Source organism: Lepidothrix coronata, unplaced genomic scaffold (genome assembly GCF_001604755.1).
Source record: "Lepidothrix coronata isolate B3197 unplaced genomic scaffold, Lepidothrix_coronata-1.0 Scaffold3, whole genome shotgun sequence".
Classification (NCBI taxonomy): Eukaryota; Metazoa; Chordata; class Aves; order Passeriformes; family Pipridae; genus Lepidothrix; species Lepidothrix coronata.
In genome coordinates, this window is record NW_016690183.1 from 3,091,705 (window position 1) to 3,109,429 (window position 17,725).

Below are 17,725 nucleotides of genomic sequence, written 5' to 3' on the forward strand. Positions count from 1 at the left end.
AATAGTCTATTGACAACAGTTTCTGGGAAATGGCATGGAAGGCTATAGAATACACAGTTTCGGGTTACACCCATACCATGATGAACTGGTCTCAGCTGTCCTAACTAGGACAGGTACACAGGCTTCATGCCTATTAGAATGATTTGGGCAAGTCTTTAATTTCCCACTTTACTTTACTATCACCTATCTATATACAATCTCAAGGACATACCCAGGAACAACCCTTTGTCCTGACCACCCTGTCAGGATGTAACAGAGCAAAGCAATTATACCCAGAACATGCTGAACCTGGACAGTAGCTGCAGATGAGCCAAAAACAAACAGACAAACCGTTCTGGCCCCCGTACCCATCCGAGGCTGGGGTGCCTTTCAAGGCCCCTACCAGGCTGTGACCCCCATCACTCTAAGAGAACCCACTATCCACCCTGACCTTATCCTTCCCCGACTGTGTTACCACATATCTTCAGGTGCACTGCTCACCTGCGACATTTTGTACAGGATTGCTCTGCTTGCCCTCCTGCCAGTCTGAGGACCCCCATGGCCCGCTCGACACCCTTCCCCTCCCCCAAACCTGGAACGGCAAACCTCTGTGTGCTCCGAAGTTCCCCTCTCCTTTTCCACAGGGGTGCAGTACCCACCGGTGAGGCTCCCCCTCTCTCTCCTTTCTCCTGCCGGGGCCAGGGCAGGCGCCGATCGTGACCACACCCGGGGGCTGGGGTCCCTGGAGCTCCACAGGCATGCCGCGGGGGCTTCTGGGGTCCCCGGAGCTTAGTAGCACAGCAGCAATAACCATTGAGACTACTTGTAAAGCACTGAACTGCATATCCCTTTTCTCTTTTACAAGCAGTCAATTCCATAAGTTATTCCACCAGGTATTTTGAAGCATCTATTCATTAGAAGTAGAAATAAGAACACCATTTGACTCATTAGAAGCTATGCCTGTAATTTTCAAAAACCTGAGCCTAGAGCTGGTTCTAAAGATCTTCTCTAGGCCATCTGGGTTTAATGGAGAAAACCCCAAGCACAATCAAACTGCAAACCCCTTTAGAATCCAGTATGAGTTCATAGAATCATAGAATCATAGATTCAGTTGCGTTGGAAAAGACGTCCGAGATCATCAAGTCCAACCCTTGATCCACTACTGCTGTGGTTACTAGACCATGGCACTAAGTGCCACATCCAGTCTCTTTTTAAAAATCTCCAGGGACGGAGAATCCACCACTTCCCTAGGCAGCCCATTCCAATGTCTGATTACTCTCTCTGTAAAGAAATTCTTTCTAATGTCTAACCTAAACCTCCCCTGGCACAACTTGAGACCATGCTCTCTTGTCTTGCTGATAGTTGCCTGGGAAAAGAGACCAACCCCCACCTGGCTACAACCTCCTTTCAGGGAGCTGTAGAGAGTGATGAGGTCTCCCCTGAGCCTCCTCTTCTCCAGGCTGAACAACTCCAGCTCTTTCAGCCTCTCCTCATAGGACTTGTGCTTGAGTCCCTTCACCAGCCTAGTTGCCCTCCTCTGGACCTGCTCCAGCACCTCAATGTCCTTCCTGAACTGAGGGGCCCAGAACTGGACACAGCACTCCAGGTGTGGCCTCACCAGCGCTGAGTACAGGGGAAGAATCACTGCCCTGGTCCTGCTGGCCACGCTGTTCCTGATCAAGGCCAGGATGCCATTGGCCTTCTTGGCCACCTGGGCACACTGCTGGCTCATGTTCAGCTTCCTGTCAATCTAAATTCTAAGGCCATTTCTGCCTGGCTGCTCTCCAGCCACTCTGTGCCCAGCCTGTAGCGCTGCATGGGGTTGTTGTGGCCAAAGTGCAGGACCTGGCACTTGGCCTTGTTGAACCTCATCCCGCTGGAATCAGACCATCTCTCCAGCCTGTCCAGGTCCCTCTGCAGAGCCCTCCTGCCTTCCAGCTGATTGACACTCCCCCCCAGCTTAGTGTCATCTGCAAATTTGCGGTTGGTGGACTCAATGCCCTCATCTAAATCATCAATAAAGATATTAAACAGAACTGGGCCCAATACTGATCCCTGGGGGACACCCCTAGTGACCAGCCGCCAACTGGATGCAGCACCATTCATCACCACTCTCTGGACCCGACGATCAGCCAGTTCCTAACACAGCACAGAGTGCTCCTGTCCAAGCCGTGGGCTGACAGCTTTTTCAGGAGAATGCTACGGGAGACAGTGTCAAAGGCCTTGCTGAAGTCCAGGTAGACCACATCCACAGCCTTCCCCTCATCCACCAGGCGGTCCACCTGGTCATAAAAGGAGATCAGGTTGGTCAGACAGGACCTGCCCTTCCTAAACCCGTGCTGGCTGGGTCTGATCCCTTGTCCATCCTGTAGATGCTGTGTGATTGCACTTAGGATGATCTGCTCCATAACCTTGCCAGGCACTGAGGTCAGGCTGACAGGTCTGTAGTTTCCTGGGTCCTCCTTCCGGCCCTTTTTGTGGATTGGCGTGACATTTGCCAACTTCCAATCATCTGGGACCTCCCCAGTGAGCCAGGACTGTTGGTAGATGATGGAGAGAGGCTTGGCGAGCTCTTCTGCCAGCTCCCTCATGACCCTAGGGTGGATCCCATCTGGTCCCATAGACTTCTGAGGATCCAAGCAGCTCAGCAGGTCACTAACTGTTTACTCCTGGATTACAGGGGGGGTATTCAGATTCTTATCTTTGTCTACAAGCTCCAGAAGCCAGCTGTCCTCAGGACAACCTGTCTTCCTGTTGAAAACTGAGGTAAAGAAGATGCTAAATACCTCAGCCTTTTCCTCATCTTTGATGATTATGTTCCCCCCCATGTCCAATAAAGAATTGAGGTTTTCCTTGCCCCTTCTTTTCCTATTGATGTGTCTGTAGAAGAACTTTTTGTTATCCTTCACAGAAGTAGTGAGATTAAGTTCAAGCTGTGCCTCTGTGCCTCTAATTTTCTTCCTACATGACCTAACTATATTCCTAAACTCTTGGTGAGTAGCCAGCCCTTTTTTCCATAATCAGTAGGATCTCTTTTTTACCCCAATTTCCTTCAAAACCTCCCTGTTCAGCCAGACTGGTTGTCTTTCCCGCCGGCTGGCCTTTCGGCACACTGGGACTGCCTGCTCCTGTGCTTTCAAAACTTGCTTCTTGAAGGGTGTCCATCCCTGCTGGACCCCTTTGTTTTCAAGGGCTTTTTCCCAAGGTACCTTCTGAACCAGTCTTCTGAATAGGCCGAAATCTGCCCTCTGGAAGTCCAGCACAGAGGTTTTATTGATGGCCCTCTTTGTGTCCCTGAATATTGAAAACTCTATTATTTCATGGTCACTGTGCCCCAGACGGCCTGTGACCACCACGTCTCCCACCAGCCCCTCTCTGTTTGTGAACAGCAGGTCTAGCGGGTCCCCATCCCTGGTAAGCTCATTTACCAGCTGGAGCAGGAAATTATCCTCTATACACTCTAGGAATCTCCTAGACTGCCTCTTCTCTGCTGTGTAGAGCTCCCAGCAGACATCCAGCAGATTACAGTCATCCAGAAGAAAAAGGGCTGGCAATTTTGAGACATCTGCCAGCTGCTTGTAGAATAATTCATCACCCTCATCATCCTGATTGGGTGGTCTGTAACAGACTCCCACCAGGATGTCAGCCTTGTTGGCCTTCCCCCTGATTTTGATCCATAGGCACTCAACCTTATTTTTACTGACTTCAAGTTCTACAGAGTCAAGAGACTCTCTAACATATAGAGTCACCCCTCCACCTTTCCTACCTTGCCTGTCCCTTCTGAAGAGCCTGTAGCCACCCATGGCAACACTCCAGTCATGCGAGTCATCTCACCATGTTTCTGTGATGGTGACTACATCATAGCTTTCCTGCTGCATGATGGCTTCCAGTTCCTCTTGTTTGTCACCCCTCCTGCATGCATTGGTGTACATGCACTTCAGCTGGGCTGCTGATTTCACCCTTAACTTGGGCTTTCCGCCCTTGGGCTCCTCTCCAGAGAGCCCCATTTCAATCCCTTCCCCCTTCAAACCTAGTTTAGAGCCCTCCTGATCAGCCCCGCCTACTTATGGGCTAGAGTCCTTTTGGCCTTCCTAGATAGATGAAACCTATCTGATTTGAAGAGACTAGGTACCATGGAATTTGCCACATGGTCAGAAAAACCAAAATTCCACCAGTGGTGGAATGGTCTTCGAACATGTTTGCTTGCTATTTACTCTGCCATATTTCTGAAGTGGTAACAGGGTTAGTTAAAACATAAAACATATGCAAATGAAAATGAATGGTGGAAATGCAGTGAAGTCTCTCATTGTAATTAAACTTATCCAATATTTATACAGTTGGAGATCACAAAAAAATGATAGTTAAATCAATCTGACCTTAATGGTGCTTTTCCCTACACTACAGAACAAATCAAAAAACCCAAAGTCTTTTGCCATGTCACAAAAAGGCAAAGAAGATTGTGGCTCAAGTTTAGAACAAGACATTTGCCACCTTTCTCAATGTGTTCACATATCAGTATGTCATGGTCTAAGTTATAACCAAGAGTGGCATCTTTTGCTGTAACTCAAAAGCACAATTCAGACTAGATAGGTATACCAGGGGAGACCTTCCAACAGCACTAAAATCTATTCGAGGGTTACAGTTCTTATAGCTAAGTAGAAAGGCTGTATCATATCAGTGTAGCTAACTATTTCCAAACTTGTTCATATCTATCTGTTCACTTGACAGTCATACTACACTATAGTGTAGTACACTGCAGTATATAAGCTCTATAAACACCCAAAAGTGAAATCTTCATTTCTATACCTTTTTGCATCATGTTGTGTTAACCTTATAATGGAGTATCACATTTGTTTACGTTACATTCTTCTCTGTGTTATCCTCAGACTTCTCTCCTCAACCATGAACACGTTGCATGTGTTGTTAACTTGCTGTCTTCTACTCTACACATATTCTTTCTTAACTCCAGAAATTCAACAGAGTTTCATACAGAATTCCTCATGAAATTTTTAGCATTACTTTCCTTTCTTCTCATTAACACAGAAACGTCTCACGTTGGACCTGGCTTTGAAAATTCTCTTGGTTCCACTGTGCATGTGGGTCCAGTTTACTGGGTTATCTAATTTTTTAAAAATTTATTTTATGCATTCCAAGTGTTAAAGTTTGTATTTTTGCCTGTCTAACTACTTGTTTACATTTGGTTTACATAGATTACTAATTTTTTTCCTTACGTTATGGGAAGATGTATGTTACGATCATGACAAAAAAGCTCGAACCCTGTATCATCAAACAAATTATTTGGATCAGGATTTTTAAAACTGATTAGAAGCATGCATTTTCTAAACGTTCTGGTGCTCAATTTAGAATATCAACAAAGGAATTTGCACTAGTAGAAGGTCAATTACGCCTTTCTGAGCAAAGTAGACTATTCAAGAAAGCTGAAATTACATATCCAAAGTGGAGATATCCATAGTTCCCTTTTTTATTCTGATGCCTAGTGATAAATTATAACAAGAAGCTTCCTTTTTTGAAAATGACATAGTAAACCATTCACGGTATAAATTCTGCAAAAAATGGTGTTAATTTTATACTTTTACATAGATACCATAGGAGAATCCAAACAGAATCCTAAAACAGACATACATGTACTATTTTCCATAGTTTATATTAGACTGTCCAAGCTGAGCATATCTTCACAAGTCAGCTCTGCTAAAAACAAGCAAACAAAAATTGCATACATAGATACATTAGCACACTAAAGATAGTTTCTCTTGTGATAAAATAACTGGAAGAAAAGTCTTACACTGTAAAAGTAATCCAGACACTGGAAGAATTAATTGCTAAAGAACCCTTTGATACTGTTTACTTATTTCTCAGTAGTACATCATAGGTGGTTCTAACTTGGACTTGTTCTGTTTGTGTTTCAGCTGTCATATTTCACAAATAAAAGGTGGCAATATTTTTCTAATATTTTTCTAAAACATACTAGTATCTACAGCAACTGACATTACAAAGTTGATGTACTAATGGTTACCATTTATTCCATGAAAGTGCATGTCATTGTTCAGGAATGGTATTCCCCAATTTAGTGCTCCCAAGGAAACTCCAAACTACACACTCCTGCAGCTGGAGAGAAGAATTATACAAAAAAAGAGAAAAATAAGAATTAAATTTTATGTACAGAAGGTTGCAACATCTAGAGATAAATTCCTTGAACATTCACTGTTAGATGTACCCATTAGTAGGTTTTATTGCAAAATTTGTAAAGGGGTCTGAACCCTAATCCTAAACATAATTCATAGAATCACAGAATACTCTGAGTTCAAAGGATCATCAGATCCAACTTGTAAGTGAATGGCCCCTATGGGGATCAAACCTAGAACCTTGACATTATTAGCACTGTGCTCTAATCAACTATCTAGTCTCGGGGTCTGAGGTTCCTGAAATAATTATTTTAAACTGTTCAATCTTGAATATTAAACAAAGCTAAAGCTGCGTGGTTTTCCTTTCCCTCCATGTAACATAATATTGTAACACAACAATGGGCCATTTTTTCAGTTTAAAATAACTAAATAATTAAAATAATCTTCAGCACTCTTGCATTAATGATGCCCTCTCCTCAACAACTGTTCTATACCTACAGATTTAAGTACAATGTACTGAACTTGAAGACAGGTATGGAGAGCAGAATAAAACCCCCATAACCCAAGTGGAAATGGTCAGCAGCCTGTTACACCACTTAGACATATACGAGTCTATGGGGTCAGATGGGATCCATGCAAGGGCACTGAGGAAACTGTCAGAAGACTTCACCAAACCACTTTCAATCGTTTACCAGCAGTATTGGCAAACCGGGGAGGTCTCCATTGACTGGAAGTTTACCAGTGTGATGTCCATCCACAAGAAAGGTCAGAAGGATGATCCAGGGAACTACAGGCCTGTCAGCCTGACCTTGGTGCCAGGGAAGGTTATAGAGTGGATCATTTTGAGTGCCATTACATGACATGTACAGAACAACCAGGGTGTCAGGTCTAGACAGCAGGTCCTGCTTGACCAAGCTGATCTTCTTCTATGACAAGACGTCCCACTTACAGATGAGGGAAAGGCTGTGGATGTTGTCTATCTAGACAGATGCTTTAGTAAAGCATTTGACACAGTCTCCCCCAGCATTCTCCTGGAGAAACTGGCTGCTCATGACTTTGATAGGTACATTGTTCACTGGGTAAAAAACTGGATGGATGGCCATGCCCAGAGAGTGGTAGTGAATGGAGTTGAATCCAACTGGCAGCCAGTCACAAATGGTGTTCCCCAGGACTCAGTATTGGAGCCAGACCTGTTTAATAGCTTTATCGGTGATCTGGATGAGAGGACTGACTGCAGCCTCAGTCAGTTTGCAGACAACAACTAGTTGGGCAGGACTGTTGATACACTTGAGAGCAGGAAGGCTCTACAGAGGGATTTGGACAGGCTGGATCCATGGGCCAAGGCCAATTGTATGAGGGTCAACAAGGCCAAGTGCTGGGTCTTCCACTTGCCTCACAACAACCTCTTGCAGCACTACAGACTTGGGACAGAGCGGCTGGAAACTGCCTGGCTGGAAAAGACGTGAGGATGTTGGTCAGCAGGCAGCTGAATGCAAGCCAGCAGTGTGCCCAGGTGGCCAAGAGGGCCAATGGCATCCTGGCCTGTATCAGAAACAGAGTGGCCAGCAGGACCAGGGAAGTGATTGTCCCTCTGTAATCGTCCCTGGTGTTGCTGCACCTTCAGTCCTGTGTTCAGTTTTGAGCCCTTCACTACAAGAAACATATTGAGGTGCTCAAGTTGTCCAGAGAAGCCAACAAAGTTGATGAAGGGTCTGGAGCACAAGTCTGATGAGGAGCAGCTGAGAGTGTCTAGCCTGGACAAAAGGAGCCTCAGAGGGACTTATCACTCTCTACAACTATCTGGAAGGAAGTTGTAGTGAGGAGGATGTCAGTCTCTTCTCCCAATAACAAGCCACAAAACAAGAGGAAATGGCATCACGTTGCACCAGGGGAGATTTAGACTGTATATTAGTAAAAATCCCTTCACAGAAAGGGTTATCAAGCATTGGAACAGGCTGCCCAGTGAACTGGTTGGGTCACTATCTCTGAAGATATTTAAAAGATGTGTAGATGTAGTGTTTAGGGTCATGGTTTAGTGGTGGAATTGACAATGTTCGATTAATGGTTAGATGTGAGGGTATTAGAGGTCTTTTCCAATATAAATTATTCTATGACTCTATAACCACTCTGAAAGTCATGGAAATAGCATCAAAACCATTAGAATGAGTTTATAAAAACCTACATGCTTAAATATACACACCTTTCAAGCAGTCTTGAAACAAAATTTGTGGTAGACAAACCTTAAAAAGTAGTAGTTCAACTCAGTAGTCAGAATTTGTCCCAACTGACTTTCTACAAAAACTAGAAAAAAGTAATAGAAAAATAAACTTTGGATAACATACAAGTAAAACACACATATTTTTGCTTTCTTCACACATTTTCTCTACCAGCTCCATATGTCAATAAGGTGCAATGGCACTGAAAAAAATTATAAATGTGTAAGTTTTTGGCTCTCAGGAAAGAATTTTGTTCAATGATTGCGGAAATTTTGGCCTGTGTCTCCTCTTATTTGAAACAAGAGGTACCTCTTTAGTCACATTTCTACAACACTATGTTCATGTCATAATAACAACTTGATATCTCTGTCATCTAGATACTTATTTCAAGGAGAACTACATACTGTTCTCTGTTCTAAGGCCAGCAGAATAATTCCGAAATAAATATTTATTTGTTCTAATATTCCACTGATACAAAAAGTACAGCCATAGCTTGACAGTAACTTTGTAAAAGTAACTATTTATTTTCAAAGTACCTTCAAAAGAGAGTTTATTTAATGTAAATTTTTTTCTTTAACTATGCAAATATTAAGCGATCAGCTTTTCTCTGAAGTCTTAACAGCATCATAGTCAATAAATGCAAAGGCTGCAGAGTGTTTACAGATGGATGTAACAGTATTAATATCCTAATCTGAACTCTCTCAGCAGCTTGCTGTCCATCAGCTCCATGGCTGCTGCCTCCTACACTATGAACAAGTCTGAAATTAGGTGAAAAGGCATAAGAGTTGCTGTAGGAAGTAAAAAAATGTTTTTCAAGTCAGCTTCTTGATAACCTTACATAATAAGCAAGATTAGAAATTGGTTTTCAACACGTTCTAAGTTTCTTAAAGTCGTAACTTGTAATATGCTGTGGCTACTTTGTCTTATTGATGGTGAACGATCTTCCATAAATTAAACATTTCCACCTTTATTAATAACACTCCCAAATATTTTACTTTTTAATCAAAGAGATTTGTTCATTTTAGCATATCTGCTAGCTCAGACTTCTTCCAATCCCTTCACAACCTGTACTTGCATGGTTCACCACAGTTCAGACTCAAATTCTACACCTCTTTTTTTCCTTTTACAAAGCTGGAGAGAATGTCTAACATTTTCTTCTGCAAATAGTCTGAAAGATACTTTCAGTAGTCATATATGGCCTTGATTAAAATTAGGTACATAATGGATATGATTAGAAAAATATTATTATTTCCTAATGAAAATCCCCTTCAGTTTATGGGTGTATACAAGGTTTCACATAGAAAAATAACAGACACTGTTGCAAGATTTTTTTTTTTTAACTAAAAAAAAACCTGGAATACAGGCTGATATTTGAGAATGTCTAGAAACAGAATTAAAAATTAATTCTGTAACTAAAATAAATTATCCATTAATTAGAAAAGCAAAAAATTGTCTCCATAAATAGGAGTCTCCTAGTTAAAAAAACCGAGATAAGAGGAAACGTACTTTTAGGTTTTCTTGGCAAAAGTAGTTGCATTTCGGGATTATAAGAAATGTTTATTTAGTAGAGTTTGGGAGGTTGTAAAAGGTACCAAAATAATGAAAATGAAGTATTTAGTATAACGGAAACAGTACTTAAGATCACGATCAATACAGTACAGAGAATTTATTCTGTAAACTAAGTGGCTTAATTGGGCTATTTGGGCATTATTTGTGGTCTACAGAAAGTAAAAAGACATGTTCTTAGATGGTGTAAATATGCAGCATTTCACTGCTAATTTCCATAAGTTAGGCATCTGACTCCCACAGAGAATAAACAGATATATTTCTCTAGAGATGCTGTCCTCAACCTTTTAATTTAAAAATCAGTTAAATCATTCCCATATATTCCTTTCCAAAGGTAATGAAAAAGAACTAAATAATCTTTAAATATGTATCTACTTTAAACACTGTAACTGAAACCTCTATCCAGATACAGGGAAAAAATCACAGTGATAATATTATATTGCAAATTTCAGAATAAAGCATGCTTATTTTTGGTCAACAAAATGATTAACAAAGATGTTTTTGTGGGCTTATTTTACATGCTTATTTTTGGTCAACAAAATGATTAACAAAGATGTTTTTGTGGGCTTGCCCAGGAACTGCTCAAGATAGCTAATAATTTAACATAAAAACTAAAATAAATATCCACAAACCAGGATAATTTGTATGGCTATACTATGTTTTTCCTTTCCCCATTAACAATTGCTTTGAGCTGATGAGACCACCCAGTGAGATCATTCTGGGAAGTCAGGAGGGAAAAGCAGACAAATGTAAATTAGAAACATATCTGGGAATATCTGGTTTTAAGGATAGCATAAATGGAAGACACACCCATTATTACAAGAGACAGCTTTCCTTAATAGACCAAAATACACTTAATCTTGGATTGAAATTCATGATTATCCCAGCATGTGCAAGCAGATTTCCTCATATTTGGAACAAGCTAATAAAATGTCAGAAACAACTGGAAAAATCACAAAAGATCTGAAATAGTATTAAATCAATGTCATTAATTTGTTTTATTTAGCGTAAGCACGCATGACAAAGTACACAATGTCACAGGACTCCAGAGAAGAGAGCAGCGACTTCTAGAAGCCTCAGGTCACAAGCTTTACTTGCAAAAACAATTGCTCCTCCATGTCAAAGTCTGTCTCACATTGACTGCACAGTCCTACAATGAGATCACCAGTATGAGCCAACACTTTCAGTGCTGTGAGTCATAGATCAGAGTACAGACAAGGCCAACTGTAATCCCATTACTGAAAACAGTATATCAAACCTGGTCCACAGGTTAGATCTAGACCAACACACCTAAAGAAAAATCTACTGAATATTAATGGAATATTACTGTGTGTAGAGAAAGCTTCAAGGTATTAAGAAGAAATTAGAATAGGAGAGAATTATTAAAAAAAAGGAAAAAAAGAATGACTACTGTGAGTTCTCAATGGTGAAAATAGATTAAATAAAAACTCATTAACCATAGCACTCCAAGTAACAACCAGGAGATACAGCTAGACAGAACTGTGTTGTAAACATAAGGCTATCTGAGACAACATAAGAAAGCAGCTTAGCTGACTTAGTATGATGTTGTGGGATATTGACTTGTTTCTCAAAAGAAAACCATTAACAAACACAGCACGCCTAGGCTAGTCTTTTTCAGTATATTAATGGGTCTGTTTAAATCTATCGTAAGCATCTAGGCTCCGTAGTGTGAATCTATGTCATTGCAAGACCATGATCTTAAATAGTCGTGTGCCTATGGTGAAAACCAGACTGATCATGCTTTGTGGTATAGATCTTCATAACAAGATGTAGTGTTAGAGCATGTACTGACAAACAGTTCATTGCAATGAGACAAGAAACGTGCCAGAAGAAATAATGAAATCTCTTATTGCATTCCTGTTCTCTCTTAAAAGAGAACTGCTTGGATGCTGGGTGTTGCTCAGTTAATTCTTTTACAAACAACTGTTTTAGCAACTAAATTCCCTGCCCAGTCAAACATTTAATCTTGGTGTTGAAACTTAATGATTTATTTCATTATGGTTTTATTTTGTTACACTTCCGTTGTGTCCCAGTGTCTCCACATTGTGAAGACACACTGATGCAGTTAGATTAACATTATATTAGAAGATAACATTAAATGACAGTTTTCAGATTATATTAAATTGGTACTACTGGGATGATGGATTAGATTCAAACATTAAAACAGTAGAAAAAACCCCCCACAACTATTTTCATTGCTTTTACTAGCATTCCTTCTTGCAATTTATTTCAAAGATGCTCAGAAATCTGGATGGGGACTGCTGGAATCTAAATTTTGAAATCTTACTATTTTTTATGACATATTTAGAACAGCTTAATAACAGTTACCATTTATCCACGCTCAAGAAAGGTCACAGAGCATCAGTGATGGAGTATTACTCAAGCATTCTTCTCTAAAAGAACATCTGCCATGGCTGAATAAGTAAGGAATTTTATGATGTTTGGAACAAACCAGAAGAATTTTCTATTCTCTGCACTAGTCAGTTTATGAGAGGAGTTCCAAAAACTTTGAGAAAACATTTGTGGATCTTTAATCCCTGTATGTATCTACCACTTGATCTAGCAGGTGGTGTCTGAGAAAAACCTTCTAAGTTGCAGACATCAAGCAGCCTACAGAGAAAACAAAAATAGTATCTGCTGTGGTCTTTGAAAACTGATAATCAAATATTAGCCTAGAGTGGGCAGATATGAAATGGATCATTACCATAACTAGGGGAAAAGAAAAGTGATCAGCTAAATATGCATTTTGATCAATGAATAAACACTTCAGAGTCCACAACTTCTTATAGAAATCTGTGTTACTTCTATTTAAAAACTAGCAAAATACACATATTTTGAATTATGTCAGAATAATAATAAAGCTGCTGTCATGCTAAATGATTTCTGTTTCCAAAGCCTTCTAAGAAAAATAAAAAAATCCTTGTCCCAAAGTCCAATAAAGTCTGTATGCAGCCAGAATTTTTGTACACGCATTCCCAACAGAACTCAGCATATCTGCCACACATTTACCATAGTGGTATTCAAATAATTTAAAATTAAACCTTGTATTAAATTTACATTATTATTATTGCTTACTCAGAATGAACACACATGAGTTTACTATTTTTGTCTTATTTACTGCATTCATAATACATTTACATGTCCTGGTATGTGTAATAATTACAAGGTGAAGTTCCCGTAAGAAAAAAAAGGATGGAATAAATAAAATTATATCCTCAGTATCTACGATTTTATGCTTCCATTTAACTTTTCTGTAAGCACACAAAGCTTAGGAGGTCATTATCTAAGTGCTAAGGGTATGCTGTTCTTAAAATAATTCTACAATCTGCTTTCTTCACATGTTTTATTAATTAAGTCAGATGTTCTAGTACCTGAAAGAAGCTTGCAATCAATTTCATAAAGATAGGTCTTCTAGATGCATAAAATGTTGTATCAATAAAATGACAGAGTTGTAATCTTGCAAAATTAGTATTAAGGGGTATTTTTAAATAAGTCTACAGTTTCACTTAGAGTATACTCACGTTAATTTCTGCCCAAAGTCAGGTGTCTGGATTCTTTACAAAATATGAAAGATCAGTTGGGAGTCAGAGAATGGAATTCACAAAGTCCAGTTACGCTGCGTGCAAAGTCTATAGCTGAAGTAGCCAGTAACTTCTGACAACCCCTCCACCTTCATACCTGCAGAATACACAATCTTAAACATGTATTAAAATTACCCTAGTTCAAGAAAACAAACAACCTGAAGAGAGAAACCAGTGCTCTTTATTTAGTCCGACTTTACACTCAGTGTCAGTGTGCTTCGCATACTGTGTGCATGAAATATGATATATATGATCTAAAATCCTTCTTCTGTCTTCTTTAATGTTTGCTGGTCACAAACATGAGAATCATGGGTCTTTTATAAACAGTCTTGTTACTGAGGAAATTCAATTTTGTATAAAATAATGGCATATTTCCTAATTTATAAAAGGAATTAAAATGAATGCATGACCTAGCTGCTAGAGTATTCCCCTGGGACTCTCAGGGTCCAGACTTTTTAAAAAAAGGTACAGTACAGGGATGTCAAAACACAAATTTGATGTCTTCTTTTTATGTGAAGCAATTTGCACCACCACTGACCAGTCTGGTGGTTCTCAATTTACTCAAAGCTGAAATCAGGATGCCTAGTTGACTCAACTTGTTAAACTGTAGCTGAGCTGAGCAGGTGTTGAACTGTACTTAAAAGTGGTATCTAGGAACCCAGTCCATTTGAAGACAGCCGTCCTTGGTCTTGTCTAATGTACAGTACATATTTCTTTTTGCATAAGTTTCTGCAGTCTACTTATTCAAACATCATTCAAACTTACTAAATCTCTACAAAAAAATCATCTAGACAGGCTGTTAATTATGAATTAATATCTTCTTGGTTATATTTATTGTATGAACAATCCCTTGCATGATTTTGTGCCAACTAGCATTTTTCCAAACAAATGCAAGCAGTCATGTGGCAGATATGAAGTATTCCAAATTGATAGTTTGCATATAGCCAGCCTTTTTTGGAAGCTAAGAGTTCTTACAATATAGTCATGGGCCCCCCTGTCAGAAAACAGTCCACTCAACTTTAATTTACTAAATATAAATATAAATAAAAGTAACCAATGAATGCAAATGAGTTACAGGATTAATTTCATGGCATCATGGCCATGCCTTTAATATACACAGACCACAATGCTGCAATGGACCTTTGTTGTATAGCAGCTGTTAGAAGTTCTGCCATTCCTCTCAGATCTTTGGTCCACATTCCCTTCTCTTCTTTCCACCACGTCTTTTTCTCTTATTTCTTCTTGTAGTACGTACTATCTGCAAAAATTTATCCTACAAGAAATGTCTAGCAGACAAATTTTCCATACAAGAATTAGGTTTGCAAGGCTTATTATATCTCAGTTGTGCAGCTATACAGTGGAATTGTTAAAGGGTAAACTGATTAACTGAAGTACTGCGAGAAATCAATAGTCAAAACAACATGCAAAAATATAAACTTCCCAAAATGAAGTAGCTGGGAGCTGATGCACACTCCCACTTCTAAAAATTACTCTCTTACATAACAGCAAATTGTGGTTCCTTTGAAGCCTTGTGATATCAGATTTATCATGGCTAGTTGAAAAAAATGTGATGAATTTTCAAGTTTGGCCAGTGCTATCAAAATTTCCTGGAAGGTCAATGTGATACTATAAATAGAAACAGATTCTTATAGAACAAAACTATCCTATCTTGGAAGATCCTTTAGTATAGTTTTTTTTCTTGCCAGTTTCAGTATTTGGTTTATAGTATTACACTGGAATGTCTTGATTTGCTTTACATTGTAATCCCTAACATTTAGACATCTGTTTTCCATATGCCTTGCAGTAGTTCTCAAAGGAGAGAAATGGTCAAGGTCTATGTCTATATATATGAACAGAATTCTAGACAAAAGTACTGTTTCTGGGCACTATTATAATAGCGTTGGAAAATGTAAATTTTAGGATGAGAAAATTATTTCCTTAAAGTTGTGGTTATTGTTAAGAATTAATTCCATGCCCATCTCCATTGAAACATATATTTTTAAGCTTTTCTCTACAGTTTTGAAGATCTCTTTAGCAAAATGTATTTTTACATGAGATTTCCAACATTATAGTATTCTAGAATTATACCAAGACTTTAATCACATTTTCTTCACAGTAGATGACATGGTACTACAAAAAATGAGACTAAAATGATGTGATTCATTAGTGTTCATGTAAAGTAATTATGTTTGAATTAGCAGTTATAAATTACATTTCTACTTCTAATTTACCTAGGGATTTAATTGGGTGCCTAATATTAGGTATCTAACTGAACACAGCGTGAAAAGGAATGTCTTTTATCTGAATAAAACACACAGAAGCAAACAGGTTTCATGTTCTACCACCATGAACTACCTAAGATTAACCTAGAATGTACGCAGTTGTGAATACAAGCTATCCATATATCACAGCATCACAGAATATGCTGAGTTGGAAGGGATGCATAGGCATCATTGGATCCAACTCTTAGCCATACACAGGACCATCTGCAAGAGTCACACTATGTTCCTGAGAGCATTGTCCAAATGCTTCTTGAATTCTGGGAGGCTTGGTGCTGTGACGACTTTCCTGGGGAGCCTGTTCCAATGCCCAACCACCCTCTGGGTGAAGAACATTTTTCTAATATCTAACCTAAACCTCCCTTGACACAGCTTCAAGCCATTCCCTTGGGTCCTGTCGCTGGTCACCACAGAGAAGAGATCCAGTGCCAGCCCCTCCTCTTCCCTAGAGGAAGTTGTGGACTGCAATGAGATCTCCCCTCATTCTCCTCTTGTCCAGGCTGAACAGACCAAGTGCCCTCAACTTCTCCTCATATGGCTTCCCCTCAAGTCCCTTCACCATCTTCGTTGCTCTCCTTTGGACACTCTCTAGCAGCTTAGTGTCTTTCTTAAATTGCAGTGACCAGAACTGCAGTGCAGAGTAGAGCAGGACTCTATATACCAAAGCTGTGCCTCTGAGGAATTCTCTTGGGGAAAAAAAAAAAGGGTGTTAATCTACAGTGGGACCAATCTGCTGGGTTTGCACAGAGCATGCAGATGTTCACTCAGGAAAACTGGTGGATTTCAGAGTCAGAGTACTTCATTTTACACAGATTATGAGGATGAATGACAAAGCTGTGTCAATTGATTACAATTAGGTCAGGACATCCTGGGCCTCTTGTGAACCTGGAGCTGCATGTCCTGATTTACCCATGGACTGACACTGAAAGCTAGAGGTAAGTGAAACTCAGAATTTCTCTTCTAATATTTTTTTTTTAGTCTAAAGGCAAAACCAAGCTATTTCACAAATCAGAAACAATTATTTCAGGAATGCAAAAGTAAAATAACATTAAAACCAGACAAGATTTCAAATTCATACTAAATAAAATACTGTCAAAAGTATTCAGTAATATTTACTGTGAAAAAATACATCAAATGAGCATTTTCTGATGGAAAAGTATGTTGGGAAATACAGCGAGTGCACTATCAGAAATTAAACACACATTTTAATTCAACTACTTTTTCTTACCACTTATCTTCAACTTTTGGTAGATTACCAGTGACTGACTAATGATTAAATTTCAATTAATATTCATTGGAGCTTCATAAATAAAGAACAAAAGCAAAGGTACACAACATTTAACAGTTGGATTTGTAACCACTTTTATTATTATTCTAAGTTCATCTACTGTTTTTTGTTGTACCAGCCTCTGGCAGGGATCTGCTGCCTCTGCGGTGTCTGTGAAGAAAGAGGCTCAGTCTGGCCTGAGCGGGGCACAGCTGGTTCCGGATGGCTCCAGCATGTGAGCACAGTGCAGCCCCACTGCCCTTTAGCCCCTCAGTCCCACAGCCCCTCAGCCCCAATGCCCCCTAGCCCCATTGAACCTCAGCCCCAATGCCCCTTAACCCCACTGCCCCTCAGCATCATTGCCCCTCAGTATCACTGCCCCTCAGCCCCACAGCCCTACAGACCCTCAACCCTGGAGCCCCGGTGGGGAGAAGCCCAACTGGGAAAGGGCAGAGCAGGGAGGTGTGAGCAGATAAGGGAGGAAAAAAGGCACTGCCAGCCCTGAGGGGAGGTTCAGGAGGTGCTCCCAGCATGATTACAGACTGAGCACAGCACCACCCGCCCCACTCCACAAATCACCCCCCTCCACACACCACCTCCTGGCCCCCCAGCTCCCATCCCCTTGGGCTGCTTGGGGCAGAGGTGGAGAGGAGGTACAAAACTTGAGAATGAA

The 17,725-nt window shown here is 40.1% G+C and overlaps 1 protein-coding gene across 1 annotated transcript; it reads right to left on the reverse strand.

The window, feature by feature from the left end:
• Positions 1 to 476: 476 nt before the first annotated feature.
• Positions 477 to 3,986, reverse strand: LOC108499840 (RNA-directed DNA polymerase from mobile element jockey-like). The gene is given in 6 exon segments (XM_017820091.1): positions 477 to 767; positions 1,598 to 1,746; positions 1,749 to 2,111; positions 2,114 to 2,606; positions 3,021 to 3,273; positions 3,814 to 3,986. Coding segments are annotated over 6 exon segments (1,722 nt in total).
• Between the last annotated feature and the right edge of the window lie 13,739 nt (positions 3,987 to 17,725).